The sequence below is a fragment of the Hylobates moloch genome, unplaced genomic scaffold (genome assembly GCF_009828535.3).
Source record: "Hylobates moloch isolate HMO894 unplaced genomic scaffold, HMol_V3 SCAFFOLD_4, whole genome shotgun sequence".
Classification (NCBI taxonomy): domain Eukaryota; kingdom Metazoa; phylum Chordata; class Mammalia; order Primates; family Hylobatidae; genus Hylobates; species Hylobates moloch.
Genome location: NW_026652279.1, coordinates 109623112 through 109640282, shown reverse-complemented (window position 1 = coordinate 109640282; position 17171 = coordinate 109623112). Strand labels below are relative to the sequence as shown.

Below are 17171 nucleotides of genomic sequence, written 5' to 3'. Positions count from 1 at the left end.
GGAGTGGTAGGGGGAAGGATGCTGATGTGGATGAAATGAAATGGCTTTTCTTCCCAATTTCAATGCAGATGTTCTTGGCTTTGAGCTTACCTGGGGTACTGTGACTTCCTAATTGTCATTGTCATAAAAGCTTTTTGGATCATATATTGTTGCTAAAGTCAGTGTTTTTGTCAGGGAGCAAGGTCTTGGGCTTCCTATTTTGTCATCTTGCTGACCTTGGCGTCCAGAGTTTTCATTGGGGTTCTATGGTGTAGGCATTAAACAAAATTTTTTTTTAATTTTAAATTTTTATAGAGGCAAGTTCTCACTATGTTGCCCAGGCTGGTCTCGAACTCCTGGACTCAAGCAGTCCTCCTGCCTTGGCTTCCCAAAGTGCTAGGATTACAGATGTGAGCCATCACACCCAGCCTGGGTATCATTGATTGAATCATTGTCTGTGCAGTTGACTTAGCCCATTTCTTCTATGCAGAGTGGGTTGATATAATTTGGCTGAAAGCCCCAAACCTCTAATCACATTATCAATCTTTCTGGCATGGCTATTGCCCACCTGAGTCATCTCCTTAGTGTAAACTGTCTAGGGGCCCACCATGAGGCTGCTTGGTAGCATCAACTATCGGATGTGGTTGGAGGGTTTAGAAGTTACTTCCAAGACCCTGGGGACAAAAGTCATCCAAATTCCTTGTTACAAATGTATACAGAAATCGAATACATGGTACAAAATCATTTTTTCCTAAATAAAAGTTTAACACTCTTAAAAAAGTGATAGATTCTTCTTTTTAATTTTTGTTATTGCCCTATTTTAAGTATTTGAAGGACTGTTTCATTCTCTAAACAGTAATGAATGCAATACTATTCCTTTAATTTATACCTTAAATGAGTATGTTACTAAAACACTAAATGCTAGGATAGAAAAGTGGAATTAGGCTGAGTGCAGTGGGTCACGCCTATAATCCCAACACTTTGGGAGGTGAATCACCTGAGGTCAGGAGTTCGAGACCAGCTTGGCCAAGATGGTGAAACCCTGTCTCTACTAAAAATACAAAAATTAGCTGGGCATGATGGTGCATGCCTGTAATCCCAACTACTTGGGAGGCTGAGACAGGAGAATCCCTTGAACCTTGGGAGTGGAGGTTGCAGTGAGCTGAGATCGCACCATTTCACTCTAGCCTGGGTGACAGAAAGACACTCCATATAAAAAAAAAAAAAAGAAAAAAGAAAAGTGGAATTAGTCTTTTGATTAAAAAAAAAAGTTGTCATGCCTGTTTTGTTTTCTGGATGTAAGAGTAGTATGTTCATTGTAAAAAAAATTTTATTTGGAAAATAGTTGCATTTAAAATAGCAAAAGTCTTTTAATGTTTTATTTCCCACTCTTTTATTGTTTCTGTCAATATGGAGCACATTGAAACGCACTTTATGTTAAAAAAAAATACAATTGAGAAAACGACCTAGGGCTTTGTATCATTTTTTTCATACATAACACTACATGTAAACATACACTACATTACCCACTACAGATCAGTATTTTCCTGTCAGTAAATAATCTTTAAATACAGTTTTACTGTTTCTCTTTTTTCATGTTAACATTATTTCTAGTTTAATGCATAAATTAATAGATCTATTAGATAATTTATGATTTTTTCTTGATTGATGTTCAAGGACTTAAAGGTTAATAATTATTAGTATTGATACCTTACCTTCTCATATTGTTCATGATAATAGCCAGAGCTATTCTTTCAAACTAGTTAGCTTTCTCTTTTATTTATTTTATTTTACTTTTTTTTTGAGACACGGTCTTGCTCTGTCCCCATGCTGGAGTGTCATGGTGTGATCACAGCTCACTGTAGCCTTGGTCTCCCAGTCTCAAGCCATCGTCCCATTTCAGCCTGCTGTGTAGCTGGGACTAAAGGGGCATGCCACCATGCCTGGCTAATTTCTTTGTATTTTTTTGTAGAAATGGAGTCTTACGATGTTGCCCAGGCTGGTCTTGACTCCTGAACTCAAGCAGTCCTCCTGCCTTGGCCTCCCAAAGTGCTGTGATTACAGGTGTGAGCCACTGTGCCTGGCCAGCTTTCTTTTTTATTGTCTTGCAGTAGGGCTAGAGCTTAGACTTTCTCTTTTCTTAGGCTTTTTCTTTCAAATATCTGTTTTCAGGATTTTCTAGTGTTTATGCTTTAAGCAATACTTTTAATGTCCCCTCAGTTTTTATGAAAAATGTGTAGGTTATATTTCACATACATATGTTTACATATTTGGTGTTAAGTTTTTTTTTCTTTTCTTTTTTTTTTTTTTTTTTAATTATACTTTAAGTTCTGGGATACATGTGCAGAAAGTGCTGGTTTGTTACATAGGTGTACATGTGCCATGGTGGTTTGCTGCACCCATCAACCTGTCATCTACATTAGGTATTTCTCCTAATGCTATCCCTCCCCTTGCCCCAACGCCCTGACAGGCCCTGGTATGTGATGTTCCCCTCCCTGTGTCCATGTGTTCTCATTGTTCAGTTCCCACTTATGAGTGAGAACATGTGGTGTTTGGTTTTCTGTTCCTGTGTTAGTTTGTTGAGAATGATAGTTTCCAGCTTCATCCATGTCCCTGCAAAGGACATGAACACATTCTTTTTTTATGGCTGCATAGTATTCCATGGTGTATGTGCCACATTTTCTTTATCCAGTGTATCATTGGTGGGCATTTGGGTTGGTTCCAAGTTGTTGCTATTGTGGTGTAAGTTTTTGTGTATATTTTAAATATATTTTTCTTGCAGGCAAGCCATTATTTTCTTCTTTTTTAACTTTTTTTTTCCATTGCTTTAATTGAATATTTATAAGAGGGCACTATGCTGGAGATGTGAGGATAAATTCTCAAGAAAATTTTAAAATGTGGGTAGAGAGTAATAGATGCTTACATCTGATATTATGCACAGGTAGGTTTTAAAGTTTCATTGATGAGTCTAAAATAAATCTAGAGTTTTGGTTGTTTCCTTCCCTTGCCAGGGTCCTGTATTAATAGGAAGTTCACATGGTGGTGTCAACATTGAAGATGTTGCTGCTGAGACTCCTGAAGCAATAATTAAAGAACCTATTGATATTGAAGAAGGCATCAAAAAGGAACAAGCTCTCCAGGTATGTTGTATTCCTGAAAAATTTCTAGCTTATGATTAGAGAATTATGATACTTAAAGATAACTGTACAACTGAAGTAATTGTCAAAACTTATTTAAACATTTTGAGTGTCAGGCAAGTTAATAGCTTGTTTGAAATAGCTCATTTTGGAATTATTTACAATTTTTTCATATCTCTATAAATATTTCAATGTGGATTCTTTTAAAAGAGTCACTGGCTGGGCACGGTGGCTCACGCCTGTAATCCCAGCACTTTGGGAGGCCAAGGTGGGCGGATCACAAGGTCAGGAGTTTGAGACCAGCCTGGCCAATATGGTGAAACCCCCATCTCTACTAAAAATACAAAAAAAATTAACTGGGCATGGTGGTGCGTGCCTGTAGTCCTAGCTACTTGGGAGGCTGAGGTGAGAATCGCTTGAACCCAGGAGGCGGAGGTTGCAGTGAGCCAAGATTGTACCACTGCACTCCAGCCTGGGCAACAGAGTGAGACTCCGTCTCAAAAAAAAAAAAAGAGTCACTATACCATTACCCCATCTAGTAAAATTAACAATAATTTCTTTTCTTTTCTTTTTTTCTCTCTCTTTTTTTTTTTTTTAAAGACGGAGTCTTGCTCTGCCGCCCAGGCTGGAGTGTAGTGGTGCCATCTTGGCTCACCACAACCTCCACCTCCCAGGATTAAGCAATTCTCCTGTTTCAGTCTCCCAAGTAGCTGGGACTACAGGCACCTGCCACCACACCCAGCTAATTTTTTTGTTTTTAGTAGAGATGGGGTTTCACCCTGTTGGTCTTGTTGGTCTCGAACTCCTGACCTCAGGTTATCCACCCGCCTTGGCCTCCCAAAGTGCTAGGATTATAGGCATGAGCCAGCGTGCCCAGCCAACAATAATTTCTTAGTATCATCACTTAGTCATCCAAATTTCTCTAGTTGTTTCAAATCAATTTTTCATCTACAATTTGTTTGACTCAGGATCCAAATAAGGTCCTTCATTGTTATTTTATTCATTTTCTTTGAGATGGAGTCTTGCTCTGTTACCTAGGCTGGAGTGCAGTGTCGCCACCTTGGCTCACCACAACCTCTGTCTTCTGGGTTCAAGCTATTCTCCTGCCTCAGCTTACCGACTAGATGGGACTGCAGGCGTGCGTCACCATGCCCAGCTAATTTTTGTATTTTGTTTTAGTAGAGATGGGGTTTTGCTGTGTTGGCCATGCTGGTCTTGAACTCCTGACATCAGGTGATCCACCCTCACTGGCCTCCCAAAGTGCTAGGATTACAGGTGTGAGCCACCGCGTCCGGTCCCTTCATTGTTGTTGACTGATAAGTCTCACAGGTCTTTTATAACTTGCAGGTTTCTCTTTTTTGCTGTCATCTTTTTTCTTTCAGTTTAGTTGAAGAAACTGAGGTGATTATCATTCATTGTTTTTCGTAGTCTGGATTTTATATCTCCATGGTTTAAGTGGTTAAACATTTAAAATATTCCTGTGTCCCCTTTATTTTCTATAAATTGTATAGAATGGATGGGACACTGTCTTATATATCTCCATAATAGAGCTGTGGTTTATGAATGATTTTAAGAATTCGATGAATGCTGTGGTCCTTCTTTCAATTCTTTCAATTTGTATATGTTCACAATAAAATTTTGCCTACAGTTTTACTGGTTTTCTCTATTGTCCTTGTGTGCTGCTTCCCCTCCATTCTTCCCCCCACTAAAAAAAAGCCCCCATTGAGTTTAGTATTAAGGCCTGTGAGAGTTGCTTGGTAATATTTGTAATGCTGCTATTGAATTAAATTGTTTGCTTTGGATATAAAAATAAGTGACTCATCTTTTCGTTCGTTTGTTTGTTTTTGAGATGGAGATTCTTGCTCTGTTGCCCAGGGTGGAGTGTGCAGTGGCGCAATCTCGGCTCACTGCAACCTCCGCCTCCTGGGTTCAAGCAATCCTCCCACCTCAGTCTCCTGAGTAGCTAGGATTACAGGCATGCACCACCATGCCCAGCTAACTTTTTTTTGTATTTTTAGTGGAGACAGGGTTTCACCATATTGGCAGGCTGCTCCAGAACTCCTGACCTCAAGTGATCTGCCTGCCTGGGCCTCCCAAAGTGCGGGGATTACAGGTGTGAGCTGCCGCGCCTGGCCTAATGACTCATCTTAAAAGAAGAATTCCTATATTGGACTTTGAAGTTAAACATTTCTTTTTTTTATTATTTACTTTTATTTATTTATTTTGAGATGGAGTCTCGCTCTGTCGCCCAGGCTGGAGTGCAGTGGTGCGATCCTGGCTCACTGCAAGCTCTGCCTCCCGGTTTCACACCATTCTCCTTAAACATTTCTTAATGAGAAAACTATGTCAGAATAAGTTTATGGTATTGAAGTATAGCAACTGCAAGAATTATTTTTTTTTTTGAGACAGAGTCTTGCTCTGTTGCCCAGACTGGAGTGCAGTGGCATGATCTTGGCTCACTGAAACCTCTGCCTCCCGGGTTCAAGCGATTCCCCTGCCTCAGCTTCCCAGGTAGCTGGGATTACAGGCGCCTGCCACCATGCCTAGCTAATTTTTGTATTTTTAATAGAGATGGGTTTTCACCATGTTGGCCAGGCTGGTCTCGAACTCCTAACTTCATGATCCGCCCACTTCGGCCTTCCAAAGTGCTGGGATTACAGGCGTGAGTCACTGTGCCCAGCCAAGTGCAAGAATTTTGACCGGCACAAAGTTTTAAGGAGATAGATAAATGTTTCTGATGGAGAGTAAAGCAAATTAATTTTGGCAAATGAATGATATAAATGTTTAAAAGGCACGGATTTGATTTATTAGGTAGTTACGTGAAGATGATGACTGGAGAGTGAAATTTAGATGAGGAAGAAAATACTTGATTTACAAGAATACATGGAGGAATAATCTAAGATTATAGCATTTTGCATGATGGTGATGAGTGGAAATAGAGCCTAGCATTAGAAAATTGATGTCATAATGGATTGATCAGAATTACTTTGTAGTTTTCAAATGTTTAAGCCTAAACATTTGGTTTTAGTTTTTGTTTTTTTAGGTGAGTTGTGACATAGTGAAAAACTTTCATAATAAAATGGTACTTTCATATTATTATTATTATTGTTATTATTATTTTTTTTTTGAGACAGAGTTTTGCCTGTTGCCCAGGCTGGAGTGCAGTGGCACGAGCTTGGCTCACTGCAACCTTCGACTTCTGGGTTCAAGCAATTCTCCTGTCTCAGCCTCCCGAGTAGCTGGGATTACAGACATGAGCCACCACACCTGGCTAATTTTTTGTATTTTTAGTAGAGATGGAGTTTCACCATGTTGGTCAAGCTGGTCTCGAACTCCTAACTGCAGGTGATCCACATACCTCAGCCTCCCAAAGTGCTGGGATTACAGGCGTGAGCCACCGCGCCTGGCCTCATGTTATTCTTTATTTGAAATAGGTCAAAACAAAAGATTACATTCCTTAGTGCTTTTTTTTTTTTTTTTTTTTTTTGGAGACAGAGTTTCACTCTGTCGCCCAGGCAGGAGTGCAGTGGTGTGATCTCGGCTCATTGCAACCTCCATCTCCTGAGTTCAAGCAATTTTTGTGTCTCAGCCTCTTGAGTAGCTGGGATTACAGGCATGCGCCACCACACCTGGCTAATTTTTGTATGTTTAATAGAGACAGTGTTTCACCATGTTGCCCAGGCTGGTCTCAAACTCCTGGCTTCAAGTGATCCGCCCTCTTTGTCCTCCCAAAGTGCTGGTATTACAGACATGAGCCACTGCGCCCAGCCTACATTGTTTAGCTTGATCATTCACTTTATTTATTGGCATTTGACTCTTTGCAAATATCTTCATCTTCAAAGAATTTAAGATTTTTTGTTATTGAAAATCAAAAGAATGTGTTACAACCTTAGATAGCAACTGAAAAAGAGGAAAGAATTCTCTATAGTGTTCCTGAGCAGTGGCAGCACTGTTAGAATAAACATATAGACATGTATCCTCTATACCAGTGGTTCAGAATTCCTCATGGAACTTGAAACATGATAGATGCTTGATCCAGTATAGAACTTGTCAACCAGAACTTCTGAGTTGGGACCTTGATATTGTATTGTTTAAAAGCTCTATGGGTATCTCTATTTGGGAATCCCTCAAGACTGTAAACTCTTTTATTAAATTATAAAGTTAAACATCTTTATCTTTTGGGCCTAGCACAGTGCCTGGAATGTATTAGGTGCTTGGTAGATTTTTGAATGCATGGGATAACACTCATTTGACTGTATGACATATATTCTTATTGCTTGGTAGACACTCTTTATAAATTACACAAAAGGTAAAATAGGGCCTTCTAATATTTTGGCTTTTCTTTGGACCATATGGGTTGTCAGTCCACATTTTATATTTTTAGTAGAGACGGGGTTTCACTGTGGTGGCCAGGCTAGTCCCTAACTCCTGGCATCAAGTGATCCGGTCCCCTCAGCCTTTCAAATTGCAGGCATTACAGGCGTGAGCCACTGTTCCTGGTTCACATTTTATATGTAGTTTTAATGAAATATAAACCTCTTCTTTCAGCTTAGGTTGGCAATAAAGCTTAGGCAGTATGGAAACTATGGAACTGGAATCTAGGCCAATGAATGGCAAGTTACTTGATCTCTCTGAACCTCTTTCTTATCTATAAAATGGGAAGAATATCTACCTTTTGAAGATTTTGAATAAAGTTTTGTTTAACCATTTAGTAATGGTAGCTGCTATTTCAGTAATTAATGTTTGACTATAAATGACTCATGTTTATCATTTAAGTGATAAACTACAAGGCTTTTTATTTACAGTAATGTTGATTAGACATATGCAAACTACCTCTAATAAAAAGACATATTGATTTCAGCTTGCACAGAAGATGGGATTTCCACCTAATATTGTGGAATCAGCAGCAGAAAACATGGTCAAGCTTTACAGCCTTTTTCTGAAATATGATGCAACCATGATAGAAATAAATCCAATGGTGGAAGATTCAGATGGAGCTGGTAAAGTATCTTCTTTTGTCTAACATGATTATGCATTTATTTCTCTAATATGCTTCCCTAAGGAAGTTAAACTCATAGAAGTTTAAGAAGTTAAACTTCTACCTATGTAGAAGCTTTTTTTTTTTTTTTTTTTGAGATGGAGTCTCGCCCTTTCACCCAGGCTGGAGTGCAGTGGTGCAATCTTGGCTCACTGCAGGCTCCGCCCCCCAGGGTTCATGCCATTCTCCTGCCTCAGCCTCCCGCATAGCTGGGACTACAGGCGCCCGCCACCTCGCCCGGCTAATTTTTTGTATTTTTTAAAATAGAGACGGGGTTTCACCATGTTAGCCAGGATGGTCTCGATCTCCTGACCTCGTGATCCGCCTGCCTCGGCCTCCCAAAGTGCTGGGATTACAGGCGTGAGCCACTGCGCCCGGCCCTGTAGAAGCTTTTTTAAAAAAATAACAAACAGAGTGAATATGAACAAATATTAAGCCCATTAAAACAAAACACGCTATTAAACCCATTAAAACAAACAAAAATAAAACAAACACCTTATAGAGACGTGCACAGAAGGGTAGGAACTGCACTGTCCAATACAGTGACTATCAGCCACACATAGTTATTAAAATTAATTAAAGTTACATAAGATTTAAAAATTCATTTACTTAGTTGCACTAGTCATGGTTCAAATACTCAATAGCCAAATGTGGTTACCATATTAAGAGAGCACACACACAGAACATTCCCATCATTGCAGAAGGTTTTATTGAGCAATGCTGGGATAGTGTATGCAGTGTGGTGGTGATTGAGCTGTAATTTTATGGAATTCGCTATCTGGATATATAGATTGCATACTATATACATTTTGCATCTTTCTTTATTCACTTAATAACATATCCTGGGGAACTCTATGTATATGGGGTCTTTATATATTAGGGATGTCAATCTTTTTTCTGACATTTGGCATGAATCTTTTTCTGAGATTGTCCTTTATTGTTTGATGTTATTTGATTTTTGGGGAAATATTTTTGTTTTTGCATGTACTCAAATCTCATTACTTTTTTTTTTTTTTTTTTTTTTTGAGACTGAGTCTTGCTTTGCTTTGTCGCCCACACTGGAGTACAATGGGCGTGATCTGGGTTCACAGCCATCTCCACCTCTTGGGTTCAAGTAATTCTTCTGCCTCAGCCTCCCGAGTAGCTTGGACTACAGGCATGCACCACTGCACCTGGATAATTTTTTTGTGTTTTTAGTAGAGATGAGGTTTCACCATGTTGGCCACGCTGATCTTGACCTCCTGACCTTAGGTAATCTGCCTGCCTCTGCCTCCCAAAGTGCTGGGATTACAGGCGTGAGTCACTGCGCCCAGCTGAGTTCCATTACTTTTAGGCTGAGAGATTTTTTTATTCTCCATCTTAAGATCAGTAAATGTTCATCCTCAGTGTGTTCTGTTTTTTCTTTTGGGTCAGGTTAGTCAGAGATGTTCTATTTTTTAAATTGTTTCATTTTTTACTTTTAAGTCTTTAATCAATTAATATTTTACTTTAGCTTTACTTTTAGTTTTTTAGAGTATCTTATTCTACTTTTAGTAATGCTAAAGTAAAGGTTCTGCAGTGAGAACTTTATTTTCTTTTTTTCAGCTTTCTAGTAAAGCTAAAGTTAGATTAAATTGCCTTCACTAGGTGTTCCTTATGCCCCCTGCCCCCTGCTTTTTTTTAATTTACTGGGCTACCCAACATTTAGAAAAACACTTTTTTAATCCAAATACTGATTAAAAAAACCTTAATACTGAGTCACAAATTAAAAACTTTCAGCAGATATCCAAGAATTCATAACACAGATAATGATCTGTAACACAAAGCAATAACATTGGAAATTAATATAAAATATATTTTTAAATTTTTTGAGACACAGTCTTGCTTTGTTGCCCAGGCTGGAGTACACTGACACAATCACAGCTGACTGTAGCCTTAAACTTCTGGGCTCAAGCGATCCTCCCTCTTCAGCCTCTTGAGTAGCTGGGACTACAGGCCCATGCCACCACCATGCCTGGCTAATTCTTTTTAAAATTTTTTTGTAGAGACGGGCCTAGGCTCATCCAACTTGTGTTCTCAAGCCATCCTCTTACCTCAGCCTCCTGAAGTGCTGGGATTAAAGGTGTGAGCCATCACACCCAGCTTATTTTTTTTTATTTAAAGAAAATACTTTCAAATAATTTATGAATTAATGAAGAAATAATAATGGAAATGAGAAAATATTTCAAACTGAGCAACAGCAAGGAATGTAGGAATTGTGAGGAATACTCATTATCAAAGGGGTCAGTTTCTTAATATTTAGGTTGGTGCAAAAGTAATTGCAGTTTTTGCTTTTTTTTTTTTTTTTAAATAAACGGCAATTACTTTTGCACCAGCCTATATAACTTAAATGTAATTATCTAAGGATTAACTAAAAACTGTCCAAGAACCATCCGAGAGTGGATCCTTATGCAATTTATATGGAAAGTAAAAGGATAAGAATTGCCAATTTTTTTCCTGTTCAACAGCATTAATTTAATTTAATGGGTGATGTTTTGCTGAACTAAATCATTCCTGTGAATATGGTACCGTGTGTGCTTTTTACTTTTAAATTTTGATACAGAAATAAATAGTATAAGGAACTCCCAAATACACTTTACTCAACATTGCCAGTTGTTTACATTTCACCCTGTGTTTTATTCTCTTTCTGCTGTCTGCATACACATGCATTTGTGTGTATAAATATATTTGGAACCATTAAGAGTAAGTTGGAGACATTGTTCTTCTAGTGTCTAAAAACAAGAATATTCTTTTCTTTTTTGAAACAGAGTCTTGCTCTGTCGCCCAGGCTGGAGTGCAGTGGTGCAGTCTCGCCTGACTGCAAGCTCCGCCTCCTGGGTTCTCACCATTCTTCTGCCTCAGCCTCCCGAGTGGCTGGGACTACAGGTGCTCGCCACCGTGTCTGGCTAATTGTTTGTATTTTTAGTAGAGATGGGGTTTCACCATGTTAGCCAGGATGGTCTTGATCTCCTGACTTTGTGATCTGCCTGCCTTGGCCTCTGAAAGTCCTGGGATTACAGGCACAAGCCAAGAACATTCTCTTATATAACCTGACTACATTTATTAAAACCAAGAAATTTAATACTGAGAAAATATTATCTAATTCATAATACATATTCAAATGTAGCCAGCTGTCCTAGTGATGTCCTTTATACTATTTTCCCCCAGGACCAGGATCACACATTGAATTGAGTTGTCACATCTATTTGACCTGGAACAGATCTGGAAGTTCGATTTATTTCTTGACCTTATTTTTTGTTGTTCCTGTTTTTTTGTTTGTTTGTTTTTTAAAGAAGGGGTCATTTATTTCATAGAATGCCCTTCAGTTTGTGTTTCTCTGTTTGATGTTCCCTCATGGTGTTTTTTTGCTTCATAGTGCACGATGTCAGGAGGTACATTATGTTGATTTTTTTCCAGTATTGATAATGTTAACTTGGTTCACTTGTTTAAGATAGTTTCCAGAAGGTTTTTTCATTATAGAATCATTTTTTTTTCCCATTGTAATTACTATGAAATTTGTGGGAAAATATTATATTCGTTGTCAAACTTTTACCCATTAGTTTTGGCATCTGCTGATGATTTTCTAACTACATCATTCCCTCTATATTTACTAGTTGGCTTTGTATTATACAGAAGAGCTTTCTCTTCTGCCCCATTCGTTCGTATCAGGATGGGCTCATCCATTCTTTAATCAATGAGTTATCCATTTTAATCCTTATTTTGTTATGCAGACTGTCCCAGATTTGGCCAGCAGAGGCCACTTTCAGGCTTGCTCCTGTGGCCTCTTTTTTTTTTTTAAATAAGTGAAAAATTATAAATAAAATTATAATTTAACTTACAATATTGAAACAAATACAGACTTTCAGGAAGTTGTTAAAATAATAGTCTTGCATGCCCTTCACCCAATGATGACATCTTATTTAGCTGTATATACCCAAACAGTTAGTTGACATTGGTTCATTACTGTTAGCTAGACTAAATATTTTACTTAGTTTTCACCATTTTTTTAACATTTTAAACCTGCAGTTGTTTGTGTGTATATGTATAATTTTATTTAATTTATTCCATACATAGATTTGAGTAGCCACTACCACAATCAAGATACAGACTGTTCCGTCAGCACAGGAGACCTCTTTGCATTCACATCCTCTACCAGTTCTTTACTACCCCGTCCCTGTGCCCTGGAAATCACTAGTCTATTCTTCATCCTGTATAGTTTTTTTTAATTTTGAGAATGTTATATAAGTGCAGTCATATAATATATAACCTTTTGAGGTTGACCTTTTTACTATACATAATGCCTTTGAGGTCTGTCCAGGTTGTTGCATCTACCAATAGTTTCTTTTTCATTGCTGAGTAGCATTCCACTGTATAGAAGTACCTGATTTCATTCAACCATTTACACTTTGAAGGATATTTGGGTTACTTGCAGTAGTTTGCTATTACCAACAAGCTGCTACAAACATTTGCAAGGTTTGTGTGACTATAAGTCCTCCCTTTGTCCTTTTGATATGCCCATATTATTATTTGAGCAAACCTTTACATTTTGTGGAACAAGATATTCCAGGATTATCTTCTGTTTTCCTTGTCACAGTTCGGCAATCCACCTTTTCTCCAAAGGACCCTGGCTTCTTTTTGTGGAAAACGATATTTATTAATAGGTACCAAGATAGACATACTACTTAATACATATTGCTAATATTGTGTCATTGCTTCTAGGCCTTTTCAGCAGACAGAGCCAAGAAGTATGTGTGTGTGTATGTGTATGTATATGTTTGTACACATACATAAAAACACACCTATGTTTATGTCTGGTTTTTTTTGTTTGTTTTATTGTTTTGGGACAGAGTCTCGTTCTTTTGCCCAGGCTGGAGTGCAGTGGCGTGATCTCAGCTCACTGCAACCTCTGCCTCCTGGGTTCAGGTGATTCTCTTGTCTCAGCCCCCCGAGTAGCTGGGATTACAGGCACGTGCCACCATGCCTGGCAACTTTTTTGTATTTTTAGTAGAGATGGAGTTTCTCCATGTTAGCCAGGCTGGTCTCAAACTCCTGACCTCAGGTGATCCACCCTCTTCAGCCTCCTGAAGTGCTGGGATTACGGGTGACAGCCACTGTGCCCAGCCTTCTATCTGTATTTTTTAAAATCTCCAAATTTATTCTGATGACTCTAATTCCACTTGAGTTCTTCAAGGTTCATTATTTTCTTATTCAACATTTACATAAATGGCTTTTATTAGCTTCAGTATAGTTATTCATTTTGTTACCAAAACACCAGGGGTTTGGTCTAGGTCCTGCTGCACAGAAAGCCAATCACTGAGAAGTATTGCCAAAGAAGAGGGGTTTAATTGGGTGCTGCAGCTGAGGAGATAGGATCTCAGTCTCAAATCTATCTCCCTGACTGACTAAAACCGGGAGTTTATATAGCAGGGAAGAAATGTAACAATGTGTAAGACAACAAGAACTAGGGAGGGGCAAGGAAGCAGTCATCATGAATAAGTGGTAAGAGTCTCATTGTCTGGATGTGGTGATCTGATGAGTTTCAGTTCTCTGATACATTTTTTTGAGAGGTCCTAAGGTCCCTTCCTGAGGAAAAACTCGTAAGTTTTAAGCTTTAAGACCAGAAAGGTCAATTTCCGTGTTTATCCAGAAGAACAGTCTATGGGACTGTTGTGTCAGTTTCAGTCTTCCCTTTCTATTTATCAGTTCCTCAATCATGAGGAATCCAGTCATTGGTCTTTCTGGCTGCTTCATGCTGAGGAAGGGTGTCATAGGCAGCTCCATACCATAGGTGACCATGTAGCCACCCAGGAATCAAAGGTTCATCTAATAGAGAGTTTCTTCTGACACATAATATTTCTCTCTCTGGCGTACCACTTCCACCAAAGACAAATCACAGCAGGATCTACCTGCAAAATAAGCTTCTACCAGTCTACCTGCAAAATAAGCTTCAGTCCCATATACTTGGCCTGATTACCCACACACAGTGCGACAAGAATCATTGCCCACAGATTCTTCCAAATTGGCTTTGCAGGAACATCTCACAAGGTCATTTCAGTCAAAGTCCTAGGAAAATAGCCAGTTCCTCCAGCTGTGTCCCATTACAAAAGAAAACAGGTTTTTATTAAATGTATGCAAACAAACACATTTTCCATGAATTAAGAATATTCGCAGATAGTTTCCAAATTCTGGAGAAATTAGGCAGAGAGAGAAATATGCCTCAGATTCTACTTACAAAAGTATTCTCTACTCAATACACTTAAAGTATATATCAAGGCTATATATAGCTCAAAAGGAACATATTCTCCAGACTCTGAAAAACAAAAAACAGACAAAAGAATCATCAATATTTCAAACAAAGCCATAAAAATTATTTCAGTCTTCATTATTTCAGTCCATGCAATGAACTCCTGCTCTGCTTCATGTTGGGTTAGCAATCTTTATAAACATATCAGCTCTTTAATTAGAGTCCTGGAAGATCTCTCTAATCCAGGGGCACAAACTCCAAAGTTTTTAGAAACCTGCATTAAAGAGTCCTTTTCATGAACTCCTCCAAAGAAGCAAGCCCTGGACCATAGGTGATTATAAGTCACTTTTTGAGGAGATTCAAAGCAATATATCAATTGTGGATGTCAAAAGTCATAAGACAGTCATAAAGACACAGTTGATAAGGAAATTTGGTTACTTGTGTGGCATACAACAATTTAACATAATCTTAATTACTACTGACAACATATATTAAGACATATCAGAATTTCAGGAATGTCATACAATCCTTGAACGCATATTAACAACATATCTATATAAATATAACCCAAAGACAGTTAAATACTACCTCACATTTGATAATGCTTCCTGTATAATTCTAACATAACAAGCCTAATAAGCCTAATATATCTCCTTTGGATGTCAGGGAACCTAATACACAAAAAAAATAGTTTGAAGTCAAAAAGACTGAATTTAGATCTTGAAATTTTGCTTATAAAAAGTTTGCCAAATGTCAAAGTTTTAAGACACTTGTTATCACAAAATAGAATCACAAAGTCACGGTAAAATGTCATTCATTTAGCCAAAATCATACAAAAACTTTTACTCTTTGATAGAGAGGAGACTCATTTTCCTAAGCAATAAGATGTAATAAAGATAGCATGCCAACTAAACTTGTCTGGCCCCCCCACCTCCATTTTCTCCCTGCAACTTACTCAGAAGGTAAACAAAATCTTTTATCTCTTAATATTACACAAACATTTTGTTCAAAAGCAAAAACCAAAATTTTCCTTTATATGATATATTATTAATGTTAAAGTTAATAAAACTGTATAAACAAATCTATCCAATTTTAATCAATTTGACCATAAGGTAAGATTTCCATACTTTTAATAACTGGTCCCAATTTTCTTTTTAAAGAGTGTATCAGTGCTCTAAGAAAACCATATTCTTCTAACACATAGACCCAGATGCTGGCCTTGCATCAGTGTGCTTTTGGTATTAATGTTTAATTTATAGAAAAACTCTGATCTTATCCCTCAAAATCGGCCTTTACAATCTTACATGGCTGCCTCTTCCGCTGTGATCCCTGGGCCTAGAGGGATTGAATAGTTTTAACTTCTGGCCCTGTGTCTCATAAAAGCAGTTCATTATGAGTGTTAATCTTCAAACCAGTGCAACAACTGCACATATTCTGTTTACAAGTACACACGAAAGCCCATCATTGATAAACGTCTTGGGATCAAAAGTCACTAGAAAGTCTCTCTCTTTTTTTTTTTAACTACTTAATTCAAATGAATGTCACTTAATTTTAATAATGGTCAACACAACTAAATTAGTTTGAGGAGAAACCCTAATCAATATAATTTCCTTAATGACAGGGCCAGTCTTTTCTGAACATTAAAACTTTGTACCCACATCACAGTTTTTCTTCATTAAATTATTGATTGAATTGAATTATTTGGATATAAACATTTAAACATTTTTATTCTCACCTACTTTTTCCAAATAACAGAATATATAATGTACTGTTCAGAATTTGTCTTTTTTTATTATTTTTGTGTGTGTGCCGGAAACCTTAAAACTCTTGTAGTTCTTTAGATCATTAGAGGTAAGCAAAACCCACCAAATTTTAAATGGCTGGTGTCCTCTATCAGTTTTTAAAGGCTTGACCAAAGTAGCTTAGGAACTTTAGATAAATAGGGCAAATTGTAGAACCAAATAAAAGCTTTCCATTACAGACTTAAAAAGTTTATGGTTTTATATATATGCATACACAAGCAAAACCCACAGGAGAACAACAGCAAACAAATGAAAATCGGAAGCAAAAACAAACAGGAAACCCAGCCCTCAATCTTTCCCCTATTCAGTCTACCCTGGAGGCTACAGTGTTACCCAGAACCTCCCAAAAAACCACATGATGAATATTTTATTCCTGGTACACAATTCAATAACCTTAAGTCCACCAATATCACCATACATCTTGTGCAATCAAGAAACTCACTCTAGGCACATGACCAGTACATACTCCAGTGCCAGCAGTATCCATGCAAAACAACTAACATAGTGTGAAGCAATGCAAGCATGTATGTGAAATATGGGTCCATACTAGATCTGGCTTCATGCTTAACTATTAAGAATTGCTAAATTGCCAATGCATTTCTTTATAATATTTCTTATTTTACCTTCATCAAGACTAAGAGCTTTAACTATGAAATGTTAATTAGCCAAATTTCTCTCGTTCTCAGGTTTTAAAGAATCTATTATCTAAACTCTTCTGTGTTCTGTTTTCTCTTTATGTGCATGAAGATAGACACACCGGAAAACCAGAAAAGCTACATATGACTTACACAGACCACCCATGACATGCCTGGGCTTTCCAATCAGTCCGAGAATTTTTTCCTCTTCCTCCTCCTCCTCCTCCTTCTCCTGGGCTTTCCGATCAGTCCCAGATTTTCCTCCTCCTCCTTCCCCCCTCCTCCCCCCCTCCTCCACTCTTCCTCCTCCTCCCCCTC

At 38.0% G+C, this 17171-nt stretch overlaps 1 protein-coding gene across 1 annotated transcript in view; it reads left to right on the top strand.

The window, feature by feature from the left end:
- SUCLA2 (succinate-CoA ligase ADP-forming subunit beta) overlaps positions 1 to 17171 on the top strand; it is a 59528-nt gene that overhangs the window by 25249 nt on the left and 17108 nt on the right. The window contains exons 5-6 of the mRNA XM_032150851.2: positions 2991 to 3119; positions 7978 to 8116. Coding sequence (XP_032006742.1) covers positions 2991 to 3119; positions 7978 to 8116 — 268 coding nt within the window. The remainder of the gene's footprint in view (positions 1 to 2990; positions 3120 to 7977; positions 8117 to 17171) is intronic.